This window comes from Cervus canadensis, chromosome 10 (genome assembly GCF_019320065.1).
Source record: "Cervus canadensis isolate Bull #8, Minnesota chromosome 10, ASM1932006v1, whole genome shotgun sequence".
Taxonomy (NCBI): domain Eukaryota; kingdom Metazoa; phylum Chordata; class Mammalia; order Artiodactyla; family Cervidae; genus Cervus; species Cervus canadensis.
The window spans coordinates 62,649,231-62,674,145 of record NC_057395.1 but is presented as its reverse complement, the minus strand read 5'-3'; the positions used below and the strand labels follow the sequence as shown (position 1 = coordinate 62,674,145).

Below are 24,915 nucleotides of genomic sequence, written 5' to 3'. Positions count from 1 at the left end.
ACTTATTTATGCAATCCCCTTCATGGCAAGGTTATAGCAAGTGTGTATATTTAGTAACTTCCTCTCCAATATGAAATAAAAGTTTTGACAATTTAAATGTAAAAGTAAAAATAAGTAAGTAAATGTAAAGAAAGTAAAAGTGAATCCTTGGCTTACTCAACTTATTTTGGGAATCAGAAGGCTGTAAGGAACAAGGTAAAACAAATAAGGGTACTGAGATCAAGTTATGATTAGCAATATGATGAACTGATAAGAGATAAAACCAGTTATGCAAGGATTACCCTCTGTGGTCAGAAGTCATGAGAGGCCACAAGAGGCCTCTTTAGCAGAACTATGGCTTGTCTGGGCAGAACTGGATATAAACTCTTGACTTTAAATTTAAAGTATGAAGGACCCTTCTGGTCTCTAAGCATTGGGAGCTAAATATATGGTATTCTAGTAAATCTGGAAAAATACAGTAATGTTTAATTTCAATTTGTAAGAACTGAAATAAGATGGTTTCTCTTCCTCAAATGATGAGCTCTGAGTAAGGAATAAGACTAAGAAATTTCTAGGAAATACCAAAGTACTTATTCTGCCCATGTAAGTATAATACTAGCATACAGCAAGCATCAAAACACAGATAAGCTCAGTATAATAGCTGAAGTTAGGTGCAGAACATAATTAAACAGGAAATGGCTAAAGATAGGGAAGGATGTAAGAAAACAGACTTATGTCCAAGGTAAAGGAACCAGGCCACAGAATTAGAGATAAAGAATAAAGAATGATCAGGAAATCAACTTATTCTGGGAATTGGAAGGCTATAAGGAACAAGGTTAAAACAAGGGTGCTGAGATCAAGTTATGATTAGCAATACGATGAACTCTCAAAAACATTTGAGAGTAAGTAGGTATTTCTGATTTCCTGCTATAATTTTTGTAACTATCTGATAAATTACAAAAGGATCTGCCCAACACAAGGATCAATACAGGTACATTCAATACCCAACAAAAGTGTTAAGAGATCACTTCAATGCCAACAGCAGTTCCCAAGGGGATGCCTCATATAGTACCTTGATCAATGAAAGTGTAACACAAAAGACCACCTTTCTACTCCAGTTCAAATTGGAATAGCAAAATGGCTATTCATGTTATTTCTATAAATTAAGAGTCAAATCATAGAAAGTGTGACTAACGAACTGGCATGATTTTAAAGTTTAAGGTGTAAAAGCGTAAGGATTAGACATCAGGAAATAATTACAATTAAGTTTAGTGAACAATCATCATCTCATATAGATACAAAATTAAAGAAATAGAAAAGGAGTTTTTTTCCTTGTGAGAACTCAATCACTTGTGATGAGGTATACTTTATGTAAATTCTGAAAAAGAAAAGCAAGGCTGCCTTTCCCTTAATGTTCCTATAAAGAATTATGTGAAATTCAAACACATCAAGTTCTCTAAACAATCTATTTATCAACATAGTATCAATTTATGAATTAATTTTTTAAAACTCTTGCTACAACTTATACAAGTTTTTATTAAAACTTATAAGGTGTCATTTCTCTGAAATAAATTTTCTACTTGCCCTCATCTGGTAAGGAAAAGCAATTAGCAAATGTATATACTGTAAACAAATTATGTATGTACGCATGTAATGCATGCATGACAGAAAGAGTTAAAGACATAAATTTGAGCAGAACCACAGAGTAACATTTTAACTTTTGACACTAAATTTCCCCATCAGTCTTTCACAGCAACTTTCTAAAACACCAATCCAGTTTACTGCTCTTTGTTAAAAACTCTGGTTACTTCCCATCTCCCTTGGCAATGATCTTTTTTTTTTTTTGGCAGCCTTGACTCAAGCGAAGGAGATGACCCATTTCCATGAATTCTCACAGGTCCCTGCTCTGCAGCAGTGGCTTTTACGGATGAGGGAAGCCTTGGCATTTCCCTCCTTCACGCCATTTGCTCTGTCATGTTCATTCCTGAAAGATCCTTTTATACCTTTCTATTTTTTAAATAGTAGCAATGTTTCAAGCACCACTTTCTTTCACAGCTGCAAGCACCACTTTCTTTCACAGCTGCTGCTACTGCTAAGTCACTTCAGTCGTGTCCGACTCTGTGCGACCCCATAAACGGCAGCCCACCAGGCTCTCCCATCCCTGGGATTCTCCAGGCAAGAATACTGGAGTGGGTTGCCATTTCCTCCTCCAATGCATGAAAGTGAAAAATGAAAGTGAAGTCGCTCAGTCGTGTCCGACTTAGCGACCCCATGGACTGCAGCCTATCAGGCTCCTCCGTCCATGGGATTTTCCAGGCAAGAGTACTGCACATAGAAGCAACTCTAGTCAAACACTACCCCTTTTTCCTGACCAAAGTCATTATCTCTTGCCACTACCATATACCATGAAATATATTTTACACTTGCATATTTAAGCCTTTCTTGAATTTTAGAAGTGTTGAGGCAGCTTACCAAAATAAAATAAAAAACAAAAAATTCAAATACTGTAGCTAATCCATTAACACAGAATAAAAAATACAATGTCAATTAAAGTGACTTGTGGGAAAGAACTTTGTTCTGAGGTTTCTAGCACAAAAAGCAAAGTAAATAGCGAATTACAAAGGACACTTGATTCTAGTCAACTTGGCACTCTACTGTTTATTATCTGACATTCTCCGTATCTGCCATATCTAATGATGTCTTTGCTAAATATATAACTTTTATCCATAATTCAAGGTGCCTGTTTTTGTTAAAAATGCTTTTGCCCTATACTTGTACATTCTCAGAATTTTTAGACTCAACATTAAAAGCTTATAAATGGCTAAAATTATGTCTTCTTGAGGTGCATTTAGGCATTAAGTGTTTTTCTTCCCGTGACAGTCACAATAGCAAATAAGATAGCTAGCTTATGCAAAGAAAAGTCGAAAGGAATATAACTTAAATCTGGTTGCTCCGATGGTAAAGAGCCTGCCCGCAATGCAGGAGACCCAGCCAGGTTCAATCCCTGGGGTCAGGAAGATCCCCTGGAGAAGAGAATGACTACCCACTCCAGTATTCTTGCCTGGAGAATTCCATAAATAAAGGAGCCTGGTGGGCTACAGTCCATGGGATCACAAAGAGTCGGACACAACTGAGTGACTAACACTTTCATTTTTTCTTTCCTCACGTTACTATTTTAAATTGCTGACTTTTTAAAAATAAAAAGCCTGTATATTGCTTACATAACTTGAAAAGCTGACACTATTAAATTCTCTAAATCAAAAATTTTAACTTAAGCTGTCCAGTAAAGAAAGTCTTAAGAAGCCTGGAAAAAAAAAAAAAAATTAGAGTGCAAAAAAAAAAAAAAAAAAAATTAGAAAAAAAAAAAAAAAAAAAAGAAGCCTGGCCCAATGTAAAACAGCTACTCAGACTAGACTGAAAGATGGAGAGAAAGTGAAAGTGTTAGTTGCTCAGTCATGTCTGATTCTTTGCGATCCCATGGACTGCAGCCCTCCAGACTCTTCTGTCCATGAAATTCTCCAGGCAAAAATACTAGAGTGGGTAGCCATTCCCTTCTCCAAAAGATTTTCCTGACCCAGGGATTGAACCTGGGTCCCCTGCAATGCAGGCAGATTCTTTACCATCTGAACCATCAGGGGTGGGGAAGGGAGAAACAACTAGAATCTGGCTTTGGCAAAGAAATATTAGAATCTTTCATTGAAAATCAGACATCACTAAGAAAAGAGACTGGAGTCAGTGAAAGAATTCCCAAGAATAAATTCTAGCATGCTTTCAACTTAAGAAGGTGTTACTTTTATATAACTCAAATACTTTTAGGTTTCTAGAAAGATAAGAAAAATACAGTTTATAACTTTATATTCATAATCTAGAGGTGGAAGTAAGCCAGGTACAGTGTTAACAGAAACTAACATAAGCAATAAATACCATTAAATTAAAAGGAGAGAGACTAAGTTTCCATTGTGTGATAGACACATGCTTGTCTAAAGAAAATCGAGTGCCTCACTTTGGCTAGTACAAATGGTTTCTATAAAAGACGCTACAAAGAAATCATATGGAATCTGACTGTGAAAGGTCTTAGCCCAGTTTTAAAGAAATTCACTAACATAGCCAAGGTGAAGCACTGACGGTTTTTGAGCAGGTACAAATCAGGTGGTATTTTAAGAAACATTAATCTGAAAGTGATCCACTTGGTTAGTATGGTTAGAGGAAAAAAACAGGTATTAGGAAAGTAATAAGAGCAACCAAAAAATTTTAATAGGCATTTCTCAAAAAAAGATATACAAATGGCTAGTAATAAGCACATGAAAAAAATGCTCATCATTAACTGTCAAGAGAAATGAACTCAAACCCTTGAGATATTATGTCACATCCATAACAATTCTCTAACCAAAAACATAAGCATTGCAAGGATGCTTACAAAACTGTAACCCTCATACATGATTGGTGGGAATACAAATTGGTCTGGATGCTTTGAAAATTAATTTGGAATTCCTCACAATGCTAAATGTGGATATTACATGACCCAGTCACTCTACTCCCAGGAACACACTCAAGAAAACTGAAAACATACAACTTCACACAGTTATACACAAATGTTCATAGCATTATTCATAATAGCCAAAAAGTGGAACCAACCCAAACACCCATCAATTGATAAATGGATCAAGTATTTCCACAAATGGTATAGTATTTGGCAATAAAAAGAAATTAAATACTAATGCATGCTACAACAGGGATGAATCCTGAAAACAATATAAGTAAGACAAGTCAAGAGACAAAGGCCACACATTTTATGATTCTATTTGTATGAGACCAATGTAGGCAAAGCTATAGAGAGAAAAATAATTAAGCTAGGGCTGAAGGTGGCTGGGGAATTTGGGGCAGGGGTTTCTTTCCGGAGTGGTGAAAATGTTCTAAAATTGACTGGTGATGGTTGCACAACTCTGAGAATGTATTAACAATCACTGACCTCTAAATGAGTAAACTGAATAGTATGTGAATTAGCTTTCAACAAAGCTAAAAAAATCCAAATCAAAACAAAAAACAGTAGCAACTGCCCAAGCATGTTTAATAAACAAACCCAAATCCTATACCATACCCAATAACAACCTGAAATTAAAATGTTATCTTTACATATCTAAACATTATGTTCATTTATTCATTCAGCAAATACTAATTCAACACCTGATATGTAACAGCCACTAAAGGTTTTCTTCTCAGAAGATTTTTTTATTGATGGTGAAAGTGAAGTGAAAGTCGCTCAGTCGTGTCCGACTCTTTGCGACCCCATGGACTATACAGCCCATGGAAATTCTCCAGGCCAGAATACTGGGGTGGGCGGGGGCGCCGCAAAGAGAATGAGGGAAGTAATGCAGTAGATCTTTTTAAGACTTACCAGTAATCTGAAGTTGTGATTTCATGGTCAAACTACCCATTGAACCAAGCTGTGATCCACTGTCAGACATATCACCAACAGGAAGGCAAACCTGAACAGGGCAAAGGAAACACTGTAAACATCAAAAATTCCCACTTGAAAAATATGTAAGTAATGCTAACCAGGCCATTTCCACGTCCCACTGAAGACCACAAAATAACCAGTGGCCTTCACGCTGCTAAAATTCTAGTATCCATGCTGCACTAAACTATCAGCAAAATCTGAAATGGTTGAATTTCTTTCTTCCATGGTTTACTTTCTTCTTTTAGTTCCCAAGACACATTCTCGAGGTTTATGTCCTACCTTACTGATTATTCCTTCTCAGTCTTCTTTGATGATTCCTTCTGGTCTCTCTACCCTCTTAATACTGGAATGTCCTAGGGCTCAGTTATTGGTTCCCTCTTCTCTCATATCTTCATATTCATTTCCTCAAGGATATCATCCAGTGTTATGGCTTTAAATATCATCTATATACCAACAAGTCCCAACTTTATATTTCTATCCCGGATTTCACTCCTGAATTATAAACAGCAACTTCATTTGGGTATCCAAAAGACATTTTAAACTAACACATCAAAAACGGAACCCCTGATGTCCTCTGTAAACTATCTCAGTCAAAGGCAATTTCATCCTTTCAGATGCTCAAGCTAAAAACTATGGAGTTATTCTTGACTCCTTTGTTCATATGTCCCTTCCCACCTGCTGACAAATTCTAATGTCTCTATCTGCAAAACACACCTAGAATCCAGCCATTTCTCACCACTTCTATCATCAATCTGTTCATAGCCACCTGACAGCTATCTTCTTCCTAAATTATGACCCTCTCCTAGATTAACCTAAAGTGACTGTACAGTCCATGGAATTCTCCAGGCCAGAATACTGGAGTGGATAGCCTTTCCCTTCTCCAGATGGTCTTCCCAACCCAGGGATCAAACCCAGGTCTCCCGCACTGCAGGCAGATTCTTTACCAGCTGGAGTCACAAGGGAAACCCAGAAGGTCTCCCTTTTTCCATCCTTGTCCAGCCTCAGTACCTATTCTTAACACAACCTGGATGATTTTAAGATGTTAAAAAGTTCTTCGAATCCTCCCATTTTACTCAAGAGTGAAAGACCCTGTATGACACATGCTTCCACTGCTCCCTACCTCCTGATCTTATTCCCCCTCTACTTTCTGCCCCTACTCAGGCACCTACCTATTATTTTTCAAACATGCCAGCACATTCTTGCCTTAAGACCTTTGTTCTACTAGTTTTCTTTACAATATTAACAGTCTGTTCCACCTATCCTGATCATTTTTTTTTTTTTCTTCTACACACAATGTGATTTTTTGACATACTAAGTAATTGACTTGGTTATGTTTATTGGTTTTGACTCTCTGGGCTAGAATATAAACTCCATGTGAGCAGGAATCATTTTTTTGGTTCACTGATAAAACCCAGAATCTCAAAACAGTGCCTGACACATTGCAAACACTTAAACATCTGATCTGTGAAATGAACAAAGATGGCTCCTGAATTATACTAAAATGAACAGCCCTAACAGTCCATAGTCTCAGAAGAGTTAATCCTCATGTGGTGGCTCCTGAATTATACTAAAATGAACAGCCCTAACAGTCCATAGTCTCAGAAGAGTTAATCCTCATGTGGTAAGGACATGATCTCTGTAACAGAGATTTTATAACAAAATCAGGACACTTGGGCTTGATTCCTGGCTACAACACTTAGTGTATGATACTATTTGAGTTATGTAACCTCTCTAGGTCTCAGTTTCCTGTCAGAGATATGGGGATAACACCATCTCTACCTCACAAGGTTGTTGAAAGACTGAATGATTATGTATGTGGGGGGAAAATGCTATGAATGTTTATTATTCATACTGTTAGAATTTAACTACATGTGTTTTTAAAATAAAGTGTTCTTAGGCTTTTGGGGACTTGATAAAATATCAGGAATATTTTGAGTGGGTCAAAGATTAAAGTAAAATTTACTTAAGTACTCGCTATCTGCCAGGTCCTATGTAAGAAATACATAAATACAATAAGGCAAACAAAGCAACCTGAAACTGTAAACATGTCTACAGTATTCATACAAAATTAAGCTTCCATTCCCTGATGGTCCAGGGGTTAGGACCAATTGCAATGTAGGGGGCAAGAGTTTGATCCCTAGTCAGGGAACAGAATCCCACATGCTGAGGAGACAGGGAGGGATGGACAGACAGATATAGGGAGGAAGGAAAAAGAATATGTTCGAGGCTAAAATTCTGGCAGCCTTAACTCAAATGACTAGCTCATTCCCTTGGCTTGGTCTGTTTATTTTTTTCCTTCACTTTCTATGTCTACTTAAATTGCACCATTTCGGATGTTTTATACAACTTACTAAAAGGGCCATTTTATTTTAAATACAGAAGGCATACATCATAAATAAAGCCATTAGTAGTCACCCAGAATATAAAGGCACTGAGGTGTACCATAAAAGTCAACAGAGCATTGCACAGGATATTCTTCTGATTCAAACTGCTTGTTACAGAAAGAGTCCTCAAAGACATCATTACCACATTATGTATAGTTATTACCATCTCCTCAATACCAAAAAGACTGTCTGTCACAGAATTATGACATCAAGATAAGGAAATTAAGAGGCAGTGAGAAAAGTTCAACATCTGGATGCTGATTTATTTTATGCATGATAAAGTATTATTCTAGTTGCTGATCTATAGCAACAGTTTATTGCTGGAAAAATACCCTCTTAAATAGTATAGATTATTCTAAATTAACATTATAAAGTTGCAAAGAAAATAAATTCAAAATTATAATAAAATGTATTTTAAAAACACAATTTCATGTAAGGAAGACTAATGAAAGTACAGACTACAAATATTTTTAGAAACAGTGATTCTCTCCAGATAATTACAGAGAATCATTGTGATAAAACTGTGAGATGCTTTGCAAAAACATGCTGATAATTTTATAATGTATGTTGTTCTAGTTCACGTTAGTTCCATATAATCAAAATTATTTATTTCAAATCTCTAAGAATAAAAAAAACACACCACTTGTATAATAGTAAAGAAAAATTATAGACACCTTAGTATTAACTGGCAACCAGTTAAATAATCACAAATTCATACCACAGAAAACTATCCAACAATTAGAACAACTTACTAGTAACTGAAATGGAAAGATTTCAAGGACATTTAAGTTACAGAATACATATAATGTAATATTTTTGCAAATAAAAACAAAATGCATATCCCTATGAAAGTGAAAGGAAACTGAAGTCGCTCAGTCGTGTCCAACTCTTTGTGACCCCATGGACTGTAGCCTACCAGAATCCTCCCTCCATGGGATTCTCCAGGCAAGAATACTGGAGTGGGTTGCCATTTCCTTCTCCAGGGGATCTTCCCAACTCAGGGATCGAACCCCAGTCTCCTGCATTGCAGGCAGACGCGTTAACCTCTGAGCAACCAGGGAAGCCTATCCTCCCTATAGGTAAATATAAATAAAGGCAGAAAAAGTATCCATCCCAAACTGGTAATAGTGGCTACCCTCCTGTGTACTAAAGAAGGAAGTCATGGGGAACTTGTGGTTTTATATGTATAATTTGAGTTTAAAAAGAAAATATATACCATACTTGTACAATTTGAAAGATACCTCAAGACTAAGTAGACAGAGAATCTACACTTCAAAAACCATCTTCTCCCCTGAGCTCCAGACTCCTAGATCTAACCTTTACAACTGTCTGCATTATTAAAATGACTAAGGTGAAACTCTGCCTGGCTCAATAGCAGTACCATTCACCCAGTTGCTCAAGCCAAAGCCATGAGCATTAAATCTTTCCCTCTAGTTGTAAAGATTTTATCTGCAAAATATACCGTACTATAATCCTTAAAGAGATGGGAATACCAGACCATCTGATCTGTCTCTTGAGAAACCTGTATGCAGGTCAGGAAGCAACAGTTAGAACTGGACATGGAACAACAGACTGGTTCCAAATAAGGGAAGGAGCACGTCAAGGCTGTATATTGTCATCCTGCTTACTTAACTTATATGCAGAGTACATCATGAGAAATGCTGGGCTGGAAGAAGCACAAGCTGCAATCAAGATTGCCAGGAGAAACATCAATAACCTCAGATACACAGACGATACCACCCTTATGGCAGAAAGTGAGAAGGAACTAAAAAGCCTCTTGATGAAAGTGAAAGAGGAGAGTGAAAGTGTTGGCTTAAAGCTCAACATTCAGAAAACTAAGATCATGGCATCTGGTCCCATCACTTCCTCGGAAATAGATGGGGAAACAGTGGAAACAGTGTCAGGTTTTATTTTGGGGGGCTCCAAAATCACTGCAGATGGTGACTGCAGCCATGAAATTAAAAGACACTTACTCCTTGGAAAGTTATGGCCAACCTAGATAGCATATTTAAAAGCAGAGACACACACACAAAAAATAAATAAAAATAAATAAATAAAAGCAGAGACACTACTTTGCCAACAAAGATCCGTCTAGTCAAGGCTATGGTTTTTCCAGTAGTCATGTATGGATGTGAGAGTTGGATGGTGAAGAAAGCTGAGTGCCGAAGAATTGATGCTTTTGAACTGTAGTGTTGGAGAAGACTTGAGAGTCCCTTGGACTGCAAGGAGATCCAATCCATCATAAAGGAGATCAGTCCTGGGTGTTCATTGGAAGGACTGATGTTGAAGCTGACGATACTTTGGCCACCTGATGCAAAGAACTGACTCATTGGAAAAGACTCTAATGCTGGGAAGGATTGGGGGCAGGAGAAGAAGGGGACGACAGAGGATGAGATGGCTGGATGGCATCACTGACTCGATGGACAGGGGTTTGGGTAGACTCCGGGAGTTGGTGATGGACAGGGAGGCCTGGCATACTGCGATTCATGGGGTCGCAGAGTCAGACACGACTGAACTGATATACCCTAAAATACATGCTTACTTTTCTTTTACCTACATTAGCCCAAGCCACACCCAGCCCTTCCCTGTCAACAAACTGTTACAAGTGACTAAATAAGGCTCCCTGCCTCTGCATTTGCTCCTTCTCCCTCTCAGCCATTTCCCATCAAAGTTAGGGTACTCTTTTAAATATCAGAATTAGATCTTGCTCTAGTCTGCTTAAATACCCAATAATTGCCTATCTCACCTAAAATAGAATCCAAATTCCTCACTCTGGCTTAAAGAAACTCCACTTCATTCTGTACATGACCTACTTTCTTGAGTTCTCCTCATAACATTCTCCTCCTTAGCCACTGTAAATCTGGATTCTATTTCTCAAACACACTAAAGTCATTCTGGACTTACAGGCTTACACTAGCTGTTCCCTCTGCTAAGAATGTTTTTCCCACTTATCTCTGAATAGCTAACATCTTGCATTCAGCCCTCAAGTTATACTCAGGTCTTCCCTGACTAACCAGTATAATGTAGCCATATTATTACTTTCTACCACATCACTGAAATTTTTCTGACTTTTTAATTTTATTAATTTCTACAAAGGTAGGCAACCTTGTCTGCTTTGCTAATCAGTACCTGAAATACTCTACAGTTTTAATCAACTAATGTCCACAATTTATATTAAGGGTCACTCTTTATGAACCTTATACGGTCCTAAGGATGTTGACAAATGCATAACTGCCATGTATTCACTACTATAATATCACAGAGAATCATCTTACAACTCTAAAAATCCTGTGCTTCCCCTATTTATTCTTCTTCCCTCAATAAGAACCTCTGGCAACCTCTTATCTTCTTACTGTCTCTACAGTTTTGCTTCTCCCAGAATGTTAGATAGTGGACTCACACAATTTAAGAGCCTCAGCCTGGCTTCTTGGTACTACGATTAAAGTTTCCTCCGTATCTTTTCAGAGCTTGACAGTTTTTTAAAATTTGCTGAATAAACATTTCACATGTGTTTATTCCACTGTGTATCCATGCACCTGTTGAAGGATGTTAGATGCTTCCAGCTTCTGGCAATTATAAAGACTATCATGCAGGTTCTTTGTGGATGTAAGTCTTCTACTCAACTGGGTAAAGAGGACTACAATTACAGGATGATAAGGGTAAACCTATGTTTTAGCTCTGTAAGCAACTGCCTAAATCATCTTCCAAAGTGGCTGCACCATTTTGCATTCCTATTAGAACTGAAGGAAAATTTCTACTGCTCCATATCCTCACAAGCATTTGATACTGTCAGAATTTAGTATTTCTGGAATTTAGCCAATCTAATAGGTGTACAATGATGTTTCACTAGTGGCTTAGTTTTTAATTCCCATGTGACATGATGTTGAGCATCTTTTCATATGTTTGACTATTTACCATCTATGTACACTGTTTCATGAGGTATCTGTTCAGATATTTTACTCATTATTTGTTTTCTTACTGTTGTATTTTAAGAGTTATTTGTGTATTTTAAATATAAGTCCTTTACATGTTTTGCAAACATTTTCTCACAGCCTATGGCTTCTCTCGGAGAAGGCAATGGCACCCCGCTCCAGTATTCTTGCCTGGAAAATCTCATGGACGGAGGAGCCTGGTAGGCTGCAGTCCATGGGGTCACACAGAGTCGGACACGACTGAAGTGATTTAGCAGTAGCAGCAGCATGGCTTCTCTTTCCATTTTCTTAACAGTGTAAAGGTGCTGGTCGCTAATACCCACATGTCTTAAGTTGAGTGCAGTGGGTGGGTTCCCCACACCAACAAGCAATTCTCCAATGCCAACTGGGTGTCCTACAGTTTACTAAAAATCAGACAGGAAATAAATATGACAGTTTTATATATTAAAAAATTTTTTCACCAAAAAATCTATTAGAAATAAAATACACTAAAGTTGCAGGGTACAAAAAAAAAAAAATCAATATATAAAAGTCTATTCTATACACCAACAAAAAATCATCAGAAAGCAATTAAGAAAAACAATCCCATGTACATGGGATCCCACTGCAACAAAAAGAATATCTAGGAATAAATTTAACCAGGTAGGTGAAAGATCATCTTTCACTGAAAACTAAAGATATTGTTGAAAGAAACTGAACACAATACAAAGAAATGTAAAGGTATTTGGGCTCATGGATTAGAAGAATTTAACATTTTTAAATGTCCATATCACCTAAAGCACCTAAACCAATCTACAGAGTCAATGCAATCCCTATCAAAATCCCAATGACATTTTTCACAGAAACAGAAGAACAAAAACATACTAAAATTTTTATCGAACGACAAAAGGTCCCAAATAGCCAAAGCAATCCTGAGGGGAATAGAGGGAAACAAAGCTGAAGTATCATTCACTCTGATTTCAAATTATATTACAAAGTCACAGTAATCAAAAAAGCATGGTATCATCAAAGTGACACACAAATCAATGGAACAGAATTGAGAGTTCAGAAATAAACACACACATATACGGACAATTAATACACAACACAAGAGAAAAGAACATACAATGGAGAATAGTCTCTTCAATAAATGATGTTGGAAAAACTGGTCATGCAAAAGAATGAAACTAGACCACCAGCTTACACCATACACAAAGTCAACTCAAAATGGATTAAGGACTTGAATGTAATACCTGAAATCATAAAATCTTAGCTGTCAACAACACTAATTATTAGGGAAATGCAAATCAAAACCACAAATGAGATACCACCTCACGCCATTAGAGTAAGTATTATCAAAAAGGCAAGAAATAACAAGTGTTAGAGAGGATGTTGAGAAAAGGGAATCCTTGCACAGTTTGTGGGAGTGCAAATTACTGTAGCCACTATTGAAAACAGTATGGAGAGTTCTCAAAAATTAAGAATATGATCCAGCTATTCCACTTCTAGGTATTTATCCAAAAAATTCAAAAACATCTATTTTGAAAAGATATATGCAGATCGATGTTCAATCCAGCATTACATACAAGAGTCAAGATATGTAAACAACCTAAGTTGCCATCTGTGAATGACTGGATAAAAAAGATGTAGTATATATTTATTTATTTATTTTTTTTTAGTGATAAAGGATGACTTTTATTTTTAATTAATGAGGGAACAAATAGATGGTGCAACTAGTTCAAAAGAGAATCTTAAAAGCAGACAAGTTTATAGGTATCAATACCTGAAAAGAAAAAAGAAAGTGAAGTCGCTCAGTCATGTCCAACTCTTTGTGACCCCATGGACTATAGCCTACCAGGCTCCGCGGTCCATGGGATTTTCCAGGCAAGAATAGTGGAGTGGGCTGCCATTTCCTTCTCCAGCTGCCATTTCCTTCTCCAAAAAAAGACGTAGTATATATTTAAAACAAGGGAATACTACTCAGCTTAAAAACAATTTTTTTTTTTTTTAAAGAGAGGAAATTTAAAAAAAAAAAAGCGGAAATTTTGCCATTTGCAACCACATGGATAGACCTGAAGGGTATTATGCTAGTGAAGTAAGACAGAAAAAGGCAAATACTGTATGATTTCTTTCATATGTGTGTAGGGGGTGGGAGGGTGAGTAGACAAACCAAACAAAAATAAACACACAGAACAGAATAGTGGTTAGCAGAAATTAAGTGCAGGAAGGGCAAAATGCATAAAGGAAGTCAAGTGCATGGTGATGAATGGAAACTAAACTCTTGGTAGTTAGCATGTTGCAGTGTATACAGAAGTCAAAATATTTTGTACGCTTGAATCTTAAACATTATAAACCTATTTTATATCAATCTATCAGTGAGAAGGTTGTCTGTCAAACTACTAATCTAACAGAACAGACTTCAGAGACCATATAAGACAAAGAAAACAGGACTATACAAAATTAGTCTGAAACAATCAAATGACAATCACAGCAGGCAGCAACAAGAAACCATGAAATGGGAGAAGAATCTGGTTATTTCCAGAGCCAACACATTATAACATTCAAAATGTTTCATTTTCATACCAGCAAACTGAATTCAACAGCACATTAAAAAGATTAATACATCATGACCAAATAGGATTGATTAATCCCTGGGACGCAAAATGGGGTCAACATACAAAAATAAATAAATCAGTGTGACCAACAAGGACCTACTCTATAGCACAGGAAACTCTACTCAATATTCTGTGATAATCCATATGAGATAAGAATCTAAAAAAGAATGAAAATATATGTAACTGAATCATTTGCCATATACCTGAAACTAACAACACTGTAAATCATCTATACTCCAATAAAATTAAAATATTTTTTAAAAAATATAGAAAATCAATGTATTACACCACATTACTATAAAGGATAAAAACCACATGAACACCACAACTAATGTAGAAGAGCATTTGACAAAATTCAATACTGTTTCATAAAAAAGCTGTCAGATTAGGAACAGAAGGAAATTACCTCAACAAAATAAACTATGTTTTACATATGAAAAGGCCAACAGCTAACATCACACTCAACACTGAAAATCTGAAATCTTTTCTTCTAATACTAGGACAAGACAGGATGCCCACTCTCACCATTTCTAGTCAACACAGTACTAGAAGTCCTAGCCAAAGCAATTAAGGCATTAAAAAAAAAAAAAGAAAAAATTGGAAAGAAAGAAGGAAAATTATCTGTCCCCAGATGACATCATTTTATTAAAAGAACAAACAACCAACCAAAAAACCACTCTATAACAGTTCCAAACAGGAGATTCCCTGGTGGTCCATGCTTCCAATGCAGAGGGCACAGGTTCAATCCCTGGTTGGGGAACTAAGATCCCACATGCTGCATGGTGCAGCCAATAATAACCAAAAAAAGAGAGATTAAAAGTGTTTGCAAGGATGTGGAGAATCTGGATCCCTTGTACACAGTTGGTGAATCTCTTATATTGAATAGAGGCAAAAATAATCAACAAAATACAAGCAAATTGAATTAAGTAATATTCCATGACCAAGTGGAATTTATACCAAAAGTACAAGCTTGGATAAATAACCAGAAATCAATCAATGTAATACATATTACATACACATATTAGAACAGAGCACAAAAACAACATCATCTCAACGCAGAAAAGGCATTTGACACAATTCACCCTTTCATGGTAAAAACACTCAAGAAACCAGAAATAAAAGAGAATTTCCGCGACCTGAAAAGGGGCATCTAATAAACAAAACAAAACAAAGAAAACTATAGCTTCAATTCCGTTCAGTTGCTCAGTCATGTCCAACTCTTTGCAACCCCATGGATTGCAGCACAGCAGGCCTCCCTGTCCATCACCATCTCCCGGAGCTTACTCATACTCATGTCCATTGAGTCAGTGATGCCATCCAACCACCTCATCCTCTGTTGTCCCCTATCTCCTCCCGCCTTCAATCCTTCCCAGCATCAGGGTCTTTTCCAATGAGTCAGTTCTTTGCATCAGGTGGCCAAAGTACTGGAGTTCCAGCTTCAGCATCAGTCCTTCCAATGGATATTCAGGACTGATTTCCTTTAAGATGGACTGGTTGGATCTCCTTGCAGTCCAAGGGACTCTCAAGAGTCGTCTCCAACACCACAGTTCAAAAGCATCAATTCTTCAGTGCTCAGCTTTCTTTATGGTCCAACTCTCACATCCATACATGACTACTGGAAAAACCATAGCTTTGACTAGACAGACCTTTGTTGGCAAAGTAATGTCTCTGCTTACACTCTACTTAATGGTAAAAGATTGAATGCTCTCCCCCTAAAATCAAGAACAAGAAAAGAATGCCACCCCTCAACATTTTTATTCAAAGGTTCTAGCCAGTGTAACTTGGCAAGAAAATCAAACAAAAGGCATATGGACTGCAGAGAAAGAAGTAAAACTACCTTTATTTGAACATGATCTGATCTTGTGTTCAGAAAAATAAAATAACTTAAAAATTATTAAACAAGAGGAAACCACGGCCCAGGTTCAAAAAAATTTCCAAATACACTATGGGTAGATTGTGAATGACTATGTGGTCAGTCACCTAGTTAACAAAGAACAATATATAATATTAAGTAAGCACTATCACATGCATTTTAGTTATTAGATGGAAGAAAGCTTTCAATCTGCTGCTCTTCAAAGGTTTTCTGTAAAGGGCCAGAAAGTAAACATTTTAGACTTGGGGGCCATATGATCTCTGTAACAATTGCTCAACTGCCATTGTACTGTGACAGTGTGACAGAGAATACATAAAATGAATGGGGCTATCCCAATAAAACTTTATTTATGAAAAAAAAAAAAAAAAAAGCAGAGGGCCAGATTCCTCCCACGGGTCATAGTTTGCTAACACATGGTCTCGAGCATTAAAGTGAAAAACATGTAACATCCTACATACATCACACTCATGGCATAAAACTGGGAAGTATGGAAGAGGCAAAAAAATTCTTAAGACATTAGAATAAAACAGTTGGACATGGGTGGGATATCTTCTAATTAAACTTTACTTTACATCTTCTTCATTATGCCCATTACTATTCCCTTCATTTGGCTCTTCCTGTACTATCATACTCATTTCAGTATTTCTCCTTGTCTTACCCCAACCTGTCCATGTAGTGTTATCAAAGGATTTCTAAGGTGAACTTTCTACACACCTCTGATGATCTGCCATGAACCTGCTTTGCCTATTATCTTACTTCACATGCCATTCTCCCATACATATCCTAGGCTCCAATCACACAAAATTATTCATCATTCTCCAAAATGCCATCTGTTTAATTTTATCCTGTTCCGTTAAAACTTCACCCCACTATCTCCCTAAATTTCTGGTCATCTGGTCTTCTCTTAACCTTCAATATTCTGCTCAAGCATCTCATCTGGTAGCCTTCTTTAAACTCGAAAGCAGAAACAATTCTTCTAGTCTACTCTATAGCATGCATTCCAAAAGATACTATAACATGGTAATTAAGTGTGCAGGCTTTGGAGTCAAATAAATCTAGATCCACATCTCTACACATCCACATGCACTGTTTACTGTGTAAACTTAAGCAAATTACTGAATTACTTTCTTCATCCATAAAACAGGAATAACTTAATTGTAGTTTTGGTTTAAAGACTGAGATAATACCTATAAAGTGCTGCTGTTGTTTAGTCACTAAGTCATGTCCATATAAAATCTGTACAAGTGTTTATAGCAGCTCTATTCACAGTTGCAAAATATGTGAAACGAAGTGCTCTCCCTCCATGTGCATGCGTGCTCAGTCACTTCAGCAGTGTCTGACTTTATGACCCCATGGACCGTAGCCTCCCAGGCTCCTCTGTCCATTGAATATTCCTAGCAAGAACACTGTAGTGGGTTACCATATCCTGCTCCAAGGGATCTTCCGGACCCAGGGATTGAATCCACATCTCCTGCATTGTAGGCAGATGCTTTACCCCTGAACCACCAGGGAAGCCAATCTCCTTCCACAGGTAAATCAATAAACTGTAGTACATTTACACAGGAATACCACTCAGCGATCAATTTTTTTTAACAAAATGCAACAGGATTTCCCTAGGGGCACAGTGAATGAGAGTCCACCTGCCAAGCAGGCAACATGGGCTCAATTCCTGGTACGGGAAGATTCCACATGTTTCAGAGCAACTAATTCTGATAGCTTCAAATGCTGAGCCCGCATGCTGCAACTACTGAAGCCTGCACACCTAGAGCCTGTGCTCCCCAACAAGAGAAGCCACCACAATGAGAAGCTCACACACAATGAAGAGTAGCTCCATTTACCACAACTAGAGAACGCCTATTCCAGCAACAAATACGAGCACAGCCAAAAGTAAATAATTTTTTAAAAATACAACAACTCAGAGGAATCTCAAAGGCATCATACTGAGTGAAATCCCTTCTCAAGAAGTTTAATATGTACTATTCTATTTATGTGACAGTCTCCAAAAAGACAAAACACAGAAATGGAGAACAAATTTGTGGCTGCCAGAGGTTAAGAACTGAGGGTGTTTGACTAAAAAATACAGCACAAGGGAGGTTTTTGGTGTGATGAAATTGTTCTGTATCCTGATTGTGGTATTAGTTACAAGAATCAATAAATGTGTTAAAATTCATACAACTGTACACCCAAAAATATTCACTGGAAGGACTGATGTTGAAGCTGAAACTTCAATACTTTTGGCCAGCTGATGCGAAGAACTGACTCACTGGAAAAGACCCTGATGCTGGGAAAGACTGAAGGCGGGAGCAGAAGGGGACAACAGAGGATGAGATGGTTGGATGGCATCACCGACTCAATGGACATGATTTTGAGTAAACTCCGGGAGTTGGTGACAGACAGGGAGGCCTGGCATGCTGCAGTCCATGGAGTCGCAAAGAGTCGGACACGACTGGGCGACCGAACTGAACACCCAAAAAAAAGCCAATCACTGTATGATAAATTTTTTAAACACTTAAAACATTAATTAAAAATTTTAAAGGCTACCACTGAGTTGAACAGTGTCTCCCCTCAAATTTATGTCCATGTGGAAACCAGAATTTGACTTTACTTGGTCTTAAAGGATCTTCACAAATATAATCAAGATAAAGTTATAATGGATCAAGCTAAAGATGAAGACACAAATTGGAGAGAGATATACACAAGACAAGGAATGCCAGGAATCAGAGGCATAGAGCTGATTATTCCTGAGAAGTTCCAACTTTAGTTATACCTTATTTTGCCTTTTAGACACCTAGAACAAGGGGAAAAAATGAAGCTGTGCTGTTTTAAAACTGCCCAGTTTGTGGCAATTTATTACAGCAATCCTAAGAAACTAACATAGCCTATGATTTCTATTTATGTGACATTCTGGAAAAGGCAAAACCATTGGGACAGAAAAATGAGTGCTTCCTAAGGAATGGGTCTGGGAGACCAAAAAATGCTCTTAATCTAGTTTCTACAACAACAAAACCCTGACATTAGATTTATGTATCTTGGGGAGATCTCTCCAGGACTCATTCTCCCTTTCTAGGATCTCTCTTCTACCTCTGTATCTCATTGTTAGATTAATCTATCTGTTTTAATGTCTCTTTCGTTTTACAATCTATTCTTCTTTCACCTCCTCCAAAGATTATTTCTAAAGCCAATTTCAACTTTGCCTCCATTTACAGCTTTAAAATTCACAGAAATGGAGATAGATGACTATGAATTTCCTATGGAAAACTGACTTTTCACATGATTTTTTAAAACTCTTTCATAATCAAATACACTGTAGAGCCTGTATCTTCACCTGGTAAACCACTGTGATTTGAGTCAATGAAGATAGCAATTTGAATCTAAAATCTAGTACAATATTAAAATAATCCATTACTTATTAGTCTTGTCAGGTACAAAGAAACTTAAAACAGGGCCAATTCTTAACACTTTATCATTTATTTTGAGTAATGTTTACTATCACATTAGAAAAATGTGACTGAATGTCTAATGTAAAAAGAAGGTGCTAAAACATTGCCAGCAATAAAAACTAACCTTAGCATCTTCATGAAAGGAAGTGGGGAAAAAATTGTGGAAAGACACACATTTCACAAGATTATTTCAGTAACATCTTATCCCATAAGAAACAAACAGAGAAACTACATTTCTAGCCTTATTTTAAAATATGTATCCTATTTATAAATAAATCATTAAATAACCAGGGCATTATGAAATTTGCTTGGGTTTCTTTTCAGAAATAACACATCCAACATAATCAGTTATTTTTATAGGCCATGTCTAATTTATCTTACAAAACTTGATAATTTTATATAGGCCTGTAATTTCTTAAAAGAAGCCACCAAAAAGACATTTCAGAAAACACACAAAGCCAGTAAGAAGAAAAACTGCTTGCTGAAGCAGAAAGTACAGAGTTCAAAGAGCTAAAATACACAGTGGTATTCAGAGAACTAAAACCAAATGAAGCTAAACTCTCAGCCTTACTAAAATACAAAAGCATACATGGTAACTAAATACTGAGTAGTTTCCCATGGATAGGGCCATTCAGCCATGCTCCCAAACCCCTACTCAAGTGAAAGAGCTACATATCAAAAGCCCTGTTTTTAAAAATCTGTCCTCATTATGGACTCCAGCCTCAACCCAGTTGGAAGCGGAAACATGGAGGTTTGAAGTAGTTCTGGTGTATGCAACCAGTAGCCACATTACCCAGCTGAGCTGAAAACTAATTCCTGTTCATGGGGGTCACAGCAGCAAAGACTATAACAGCAATGTTTAGATCTCATTCTCCACTAATGATAGCAAAGGAGCTAACTTTGGCGTATGGGTTGACAAAGATACTGACAGAGGGATTAAGAGTTCTTTGGGTTGGGGTAGAAAGTAAATGCTAATTCCCATAACTTAATTTCTCAACAAAAGGAGAGAAACTAACTCAGATCCACTTCCAATGGGGAAAAACTGCTTTCCTATTTACCGGAGAAAGTTACCTTAATAGGGAAGCAGAATGGAGACCACCCCGTACCCCCACAACAGTGACACTTTGGCTCTGAACATCATGTAATGATCTCAGATAATCCAAAGTTCTTCCCCATCTTCCAGCCAAATCGGAATCCAGGAGTGAATTCTAAAGCATAGGCATAAAAAAGACAATTATCTTACTCAAAGAGAAACATAAGAAGGTACAATTTTCAAGGTTCAACAGTATAAAAGAGTTGAAGGAAACTGGCACCAGAACTGTAACTTTTAACATTCATTTGCTGGTTTGAACTTTGCACCTAGTATTACAGAAGGCAATTTTTCTCCCAGTTCTCCCAAACAGCTTTCTGATAAACATCTTAATGTTAACTATTATAAGCTGTGTCCTGGCTTTGACTATTTACTGCTAGAGTTTAAAGGAGTTAACACGCCACAATAAATATAACTACTGTTGTACTACTCTAAATATTGCTCTCTTCTGCAAAAAGTCTTGTGTGAAACTATACAACTTAATTAAATACAAAGCTGAATTTCCTGGTGTCCAAGAACTCTTGTTTCTGACTCTCTCTTAAACCCATAAATTCTCCTCAAAATAAGACTGGATAACCATCATCCCATCCTTCCAGCAAACCTTTCTCAGATCATTTTTACACGCTGTTTAAGAATTATCAGTCTTCTCTGGTAGTCCAGTGATTAAGAATCCACCTGCCAATACAAGGGACACAGATTTGGTCCCTGTTCCAGAAAGATGCCACATGCCACTGAGCAAACTACTGAAGCCCATGGGCCTAGAACCTGTGCTTCACAGCATGAGAAGCCACAGCAATGAGAAGTCTGCACACTGCAACTGAAGAGTAGCTCCTCCTCATGGCAACTAGAGAAAGCCTGGGAGCAGCAACAAAGACAGAGGGAAGCCAAAATCAACATTTTTTTAAAAAGAGAATTATTAAGGAAACCAGATGTCAATAATGAACTAACAAGTGATGTCTGTGTACACTACATAAACAAATTTATGCATTTATATTAAAAGAACTAAAAAGCATAGTTTTAAACATTGTATTAAAAATCCAGGGAAAAAATTCAGAATCATTTATTTCCAAGAGTCGTAAACATTGGGGGCAGAGTGAGTGAAGTTGCTCAGTTGTGTTCGACTCTTTGCGACCCCGTGGACTATAGCCTATCAGGCTCCTCCAGCCATGGGATTCTCCAGGCAAGAATACTGGAGTGGGTTGCCATTTGGGACAAATAACCATTTATCCATTAGGAAACAAATAGGATTAGGAAAGCAGAGTCAATTCTACACTCCAGTTTGGGCCTGCAAATTTTCACCTTAATATTCTATTCCAACACTACCTCCTCTCAAAAAAATCTATGAACAATAAATTCTGGAGAGGGTGTGGAGAAAACGGAACTCTTTGCACTGTTGGTGGGAACGTAAACTGACACAGCCACTATTGAGAACAGTATGGAGGTTCCTTAAACTAAAAATAGAGCTACCATACGACTCAGCAATCCCACTACTGGGCATATACCCTGAGAAAACCATAATTCAAAAAGACACATGTGCCCCAATGTTCACTGCAGCACTATTTATAATAGCCAGAACATGGAAGCAATCTAAATCTCCATCGAAAGACAGATGGATAAAGAAGATGTGGTATATAAATATATGGTTTAATAGTAGCCTTTAGGAATAAAGTTAGGTCATTTGTAGTAATGTGGATCAACCTAGAGTCTGTCATACAGAGTGAAGTCAGAAAGAGAAAAATAAATATTGTATATTAACGTATATATGTGGAATCTAGGAAAATGGTACGTATGAACTTATATGCAGGGCAGGAATAGAGACTAGACATGTGGACATGGGGGAAAGGGGAGGGTGGGGCGAACTGAGAGAGTAGCACTGACATATACACACTACCATGCCTAAAACAGATAGCTAGTGGGAAGTTGCATAGCACAGGGAGCTCAGTTTCATGTTCTGTGATGACCCAAGAGGTGAGATGGGGGGATAGGAAGGAGGCTCAGGAGGGAAGGGATATATGTGTGTGTGTGTATATATATATATAGCTAATTCACTTTGTTGTATAGCAGAAACTAACACAATATTGCAAAGCAATTATACTCCAATTTTAAAAAAATTTTAAAAAACCACCTCCTCTGCTTTGAGTCCCAAAGGAATTGAATAAAATACCATTTCAAAGAAAGCAAAATACCGCACACATCTTATTTGTTCTTACAGATAAATGCATGGAAATCCAGCAAAGTTAAATGGAGTGTCCAATCAGGCAAAGATTTCTTAGCTGTGACACCAAAAGTACCATCCACAAAAGATAAAATTGAGAAATTAAGCCTTATTAAAATTAGTAACTTTTAAAAAGACACCATTAAGAAAATGAAAAAACAAGCAAAAGGCTGGGAGAATATATCTCTAAGATGTAACACTTATCTGATAAAGGGCTTATATCCAGAATTCACAGAGAACTCTTATAACTCAACAATAGACAGACAACCTAATCAAAATGAATGGTCCAAGGTCAGCACAGAAGATGCAGCCAAAAACTGAGATCTCTACCCTTGCTCAATGTTAATTTCATGATTTAAAACCACAGTTCCATAAGTGAGCCTCCCCCAAAAAAGAACAGAACAGAACAAGGAAACAAATAGGGGAAAAAAAAAAAAATCTGTGACTGCATACCTGAACTTACTCAGTTTGGTCCATTTCAAAATTATTTATATATTGAGTCTAGGACCACTCTCAAATCCCTCTTGAACAACAACAAAAAACCCTAATAAATAGCACAAAAAAGAAAATAAAAATCATCACACAAAAATCAAGTAATCACTGAAATGATTAAAACAGACTTTTTCCTTTTCAGAATTACAAAAGGTAAAATATTTGTCTGGATACCTCAGGCTGATTCATATTTTCTTAGGCAAGCAGTAGCAACAGCAATTCCTGTAAGAGTCAAATTTCTTTTAATAAGATATTAAAAGATATTTTCCTTCTCCAAAATAAAATCTGGATGACGCAGGGACTTCTTTGCCTAAAGCTTAATCCTTTATAAATGTTTACCCCACCAAGTAAATGGTTAAAAGAAAATACAGAATTATAAAACCAAAGAAAATGTAATGAAAATCCTGCCCCAACCACCCTTTACCTTTCCAGAAAGCACTACTTTTAATATTTTATCAAACATTCATTTACTGAGGGACTATATATTAGAGAATGGTTCTAACTGCTTTGTCAACAGGAAAGGAGGAGGAATAGTACGAGACCCAGTAGATGTGGCCAGTAGCCTACAAGATAATTAAGACACTAAAAAATCAAACAACCCAATTTTAAAAAGGGCTAAGAAACTGAATAGACATTTCACCAAAGAAGATATACAAATAGCATAGGAAAAGAAAGTACCACTAATTACTAGAGAAATGCAAACCAAAACCTCAATGAGATTCTACTTCTCTCATCATTAGAATGACTATTCTTAAAAAAAAAAAAAAGAAATGTTGGCATGGGTGTAGAAAATTGGAACTCTTGAGAACTGCTGGTGAGAATGTACAAAGGCAGAGTGGCTGGGGAAAACACTATGGCGGATACTAAAAAAATTAACATGGAATTACTAACAATAAGGTCCTACTATATAGCACAGGGAACCTATTCAATATCCTGGGATAAACCATGTTGCTGTTGTTGAGTTGTTAACTCGTGTCTGACTCTCTGTGACCCTGTGGACTGTAGCCTGCCAGGCTCCTCTGTCCATGGGATTTCCCAGGCAAGAAAACTGGAGTGGAATGCCACTTCCTTCTCTAGGGTATCATCTTGAACCAGAGATCAAACCTGAGTCTCTTGCATGGCAGCCAGATTCTTTACCACTGAGCCTCCTGGGAAGCACTGGGATAAACCATAATGGAAAAAACATAAAAAAGAATGTACACAAGTGCATAACTGAGTCATTTTGCTGTACATCAGAAATTAACATTTGTAAATCAATAATACTTCAATAAAAAAATAAATTTAAAAAAACCGGCCATGGATCCACCTGATCCACCAGTTCCACTTCTGAGAATATACCTAAGGAACTGAAAGGAGGGACTTGAACAGATATTTATACAGCCACATTCATAGCATCATTATTCACAACAGCCAAAAGGTAATTCAAAAGGCCACAGACAGATGAACGGATAAACAAAA

The 24,915-nt window shown here is 37.1% G+C and overlaps 1 protein-coding gene across 4 annotated transcripts in view; it reads right to left on the bottom strand.

Annotated features, from left to right (window-relative positions):
* ITCH (itchy E3 ubiquitin protein ligase) overlaps positions 1–24,915 on the bottom strand; it is a 96,916-nt gene that overhangs the window by 61,629 nt on the left and 10,372 nt on the right. For all 4 annotated transcript variants that reach the window (XM_043480447.1, XM_043480448.1, XM_043480446.1 and 1 more), the window contains one exon: positions 5,375–5,465. In XM_043480447.1, coding sequence (XP_043336382.1) covers positions 5,375–5,444 — 70 coding nt within the window. In that variant the 5' untranslated portion in view covers positions 5,445–5,465. Of the gene's footprint in view, positions 1–5,374; positions 5,466–24,915 lie in introns of those variants that run through there.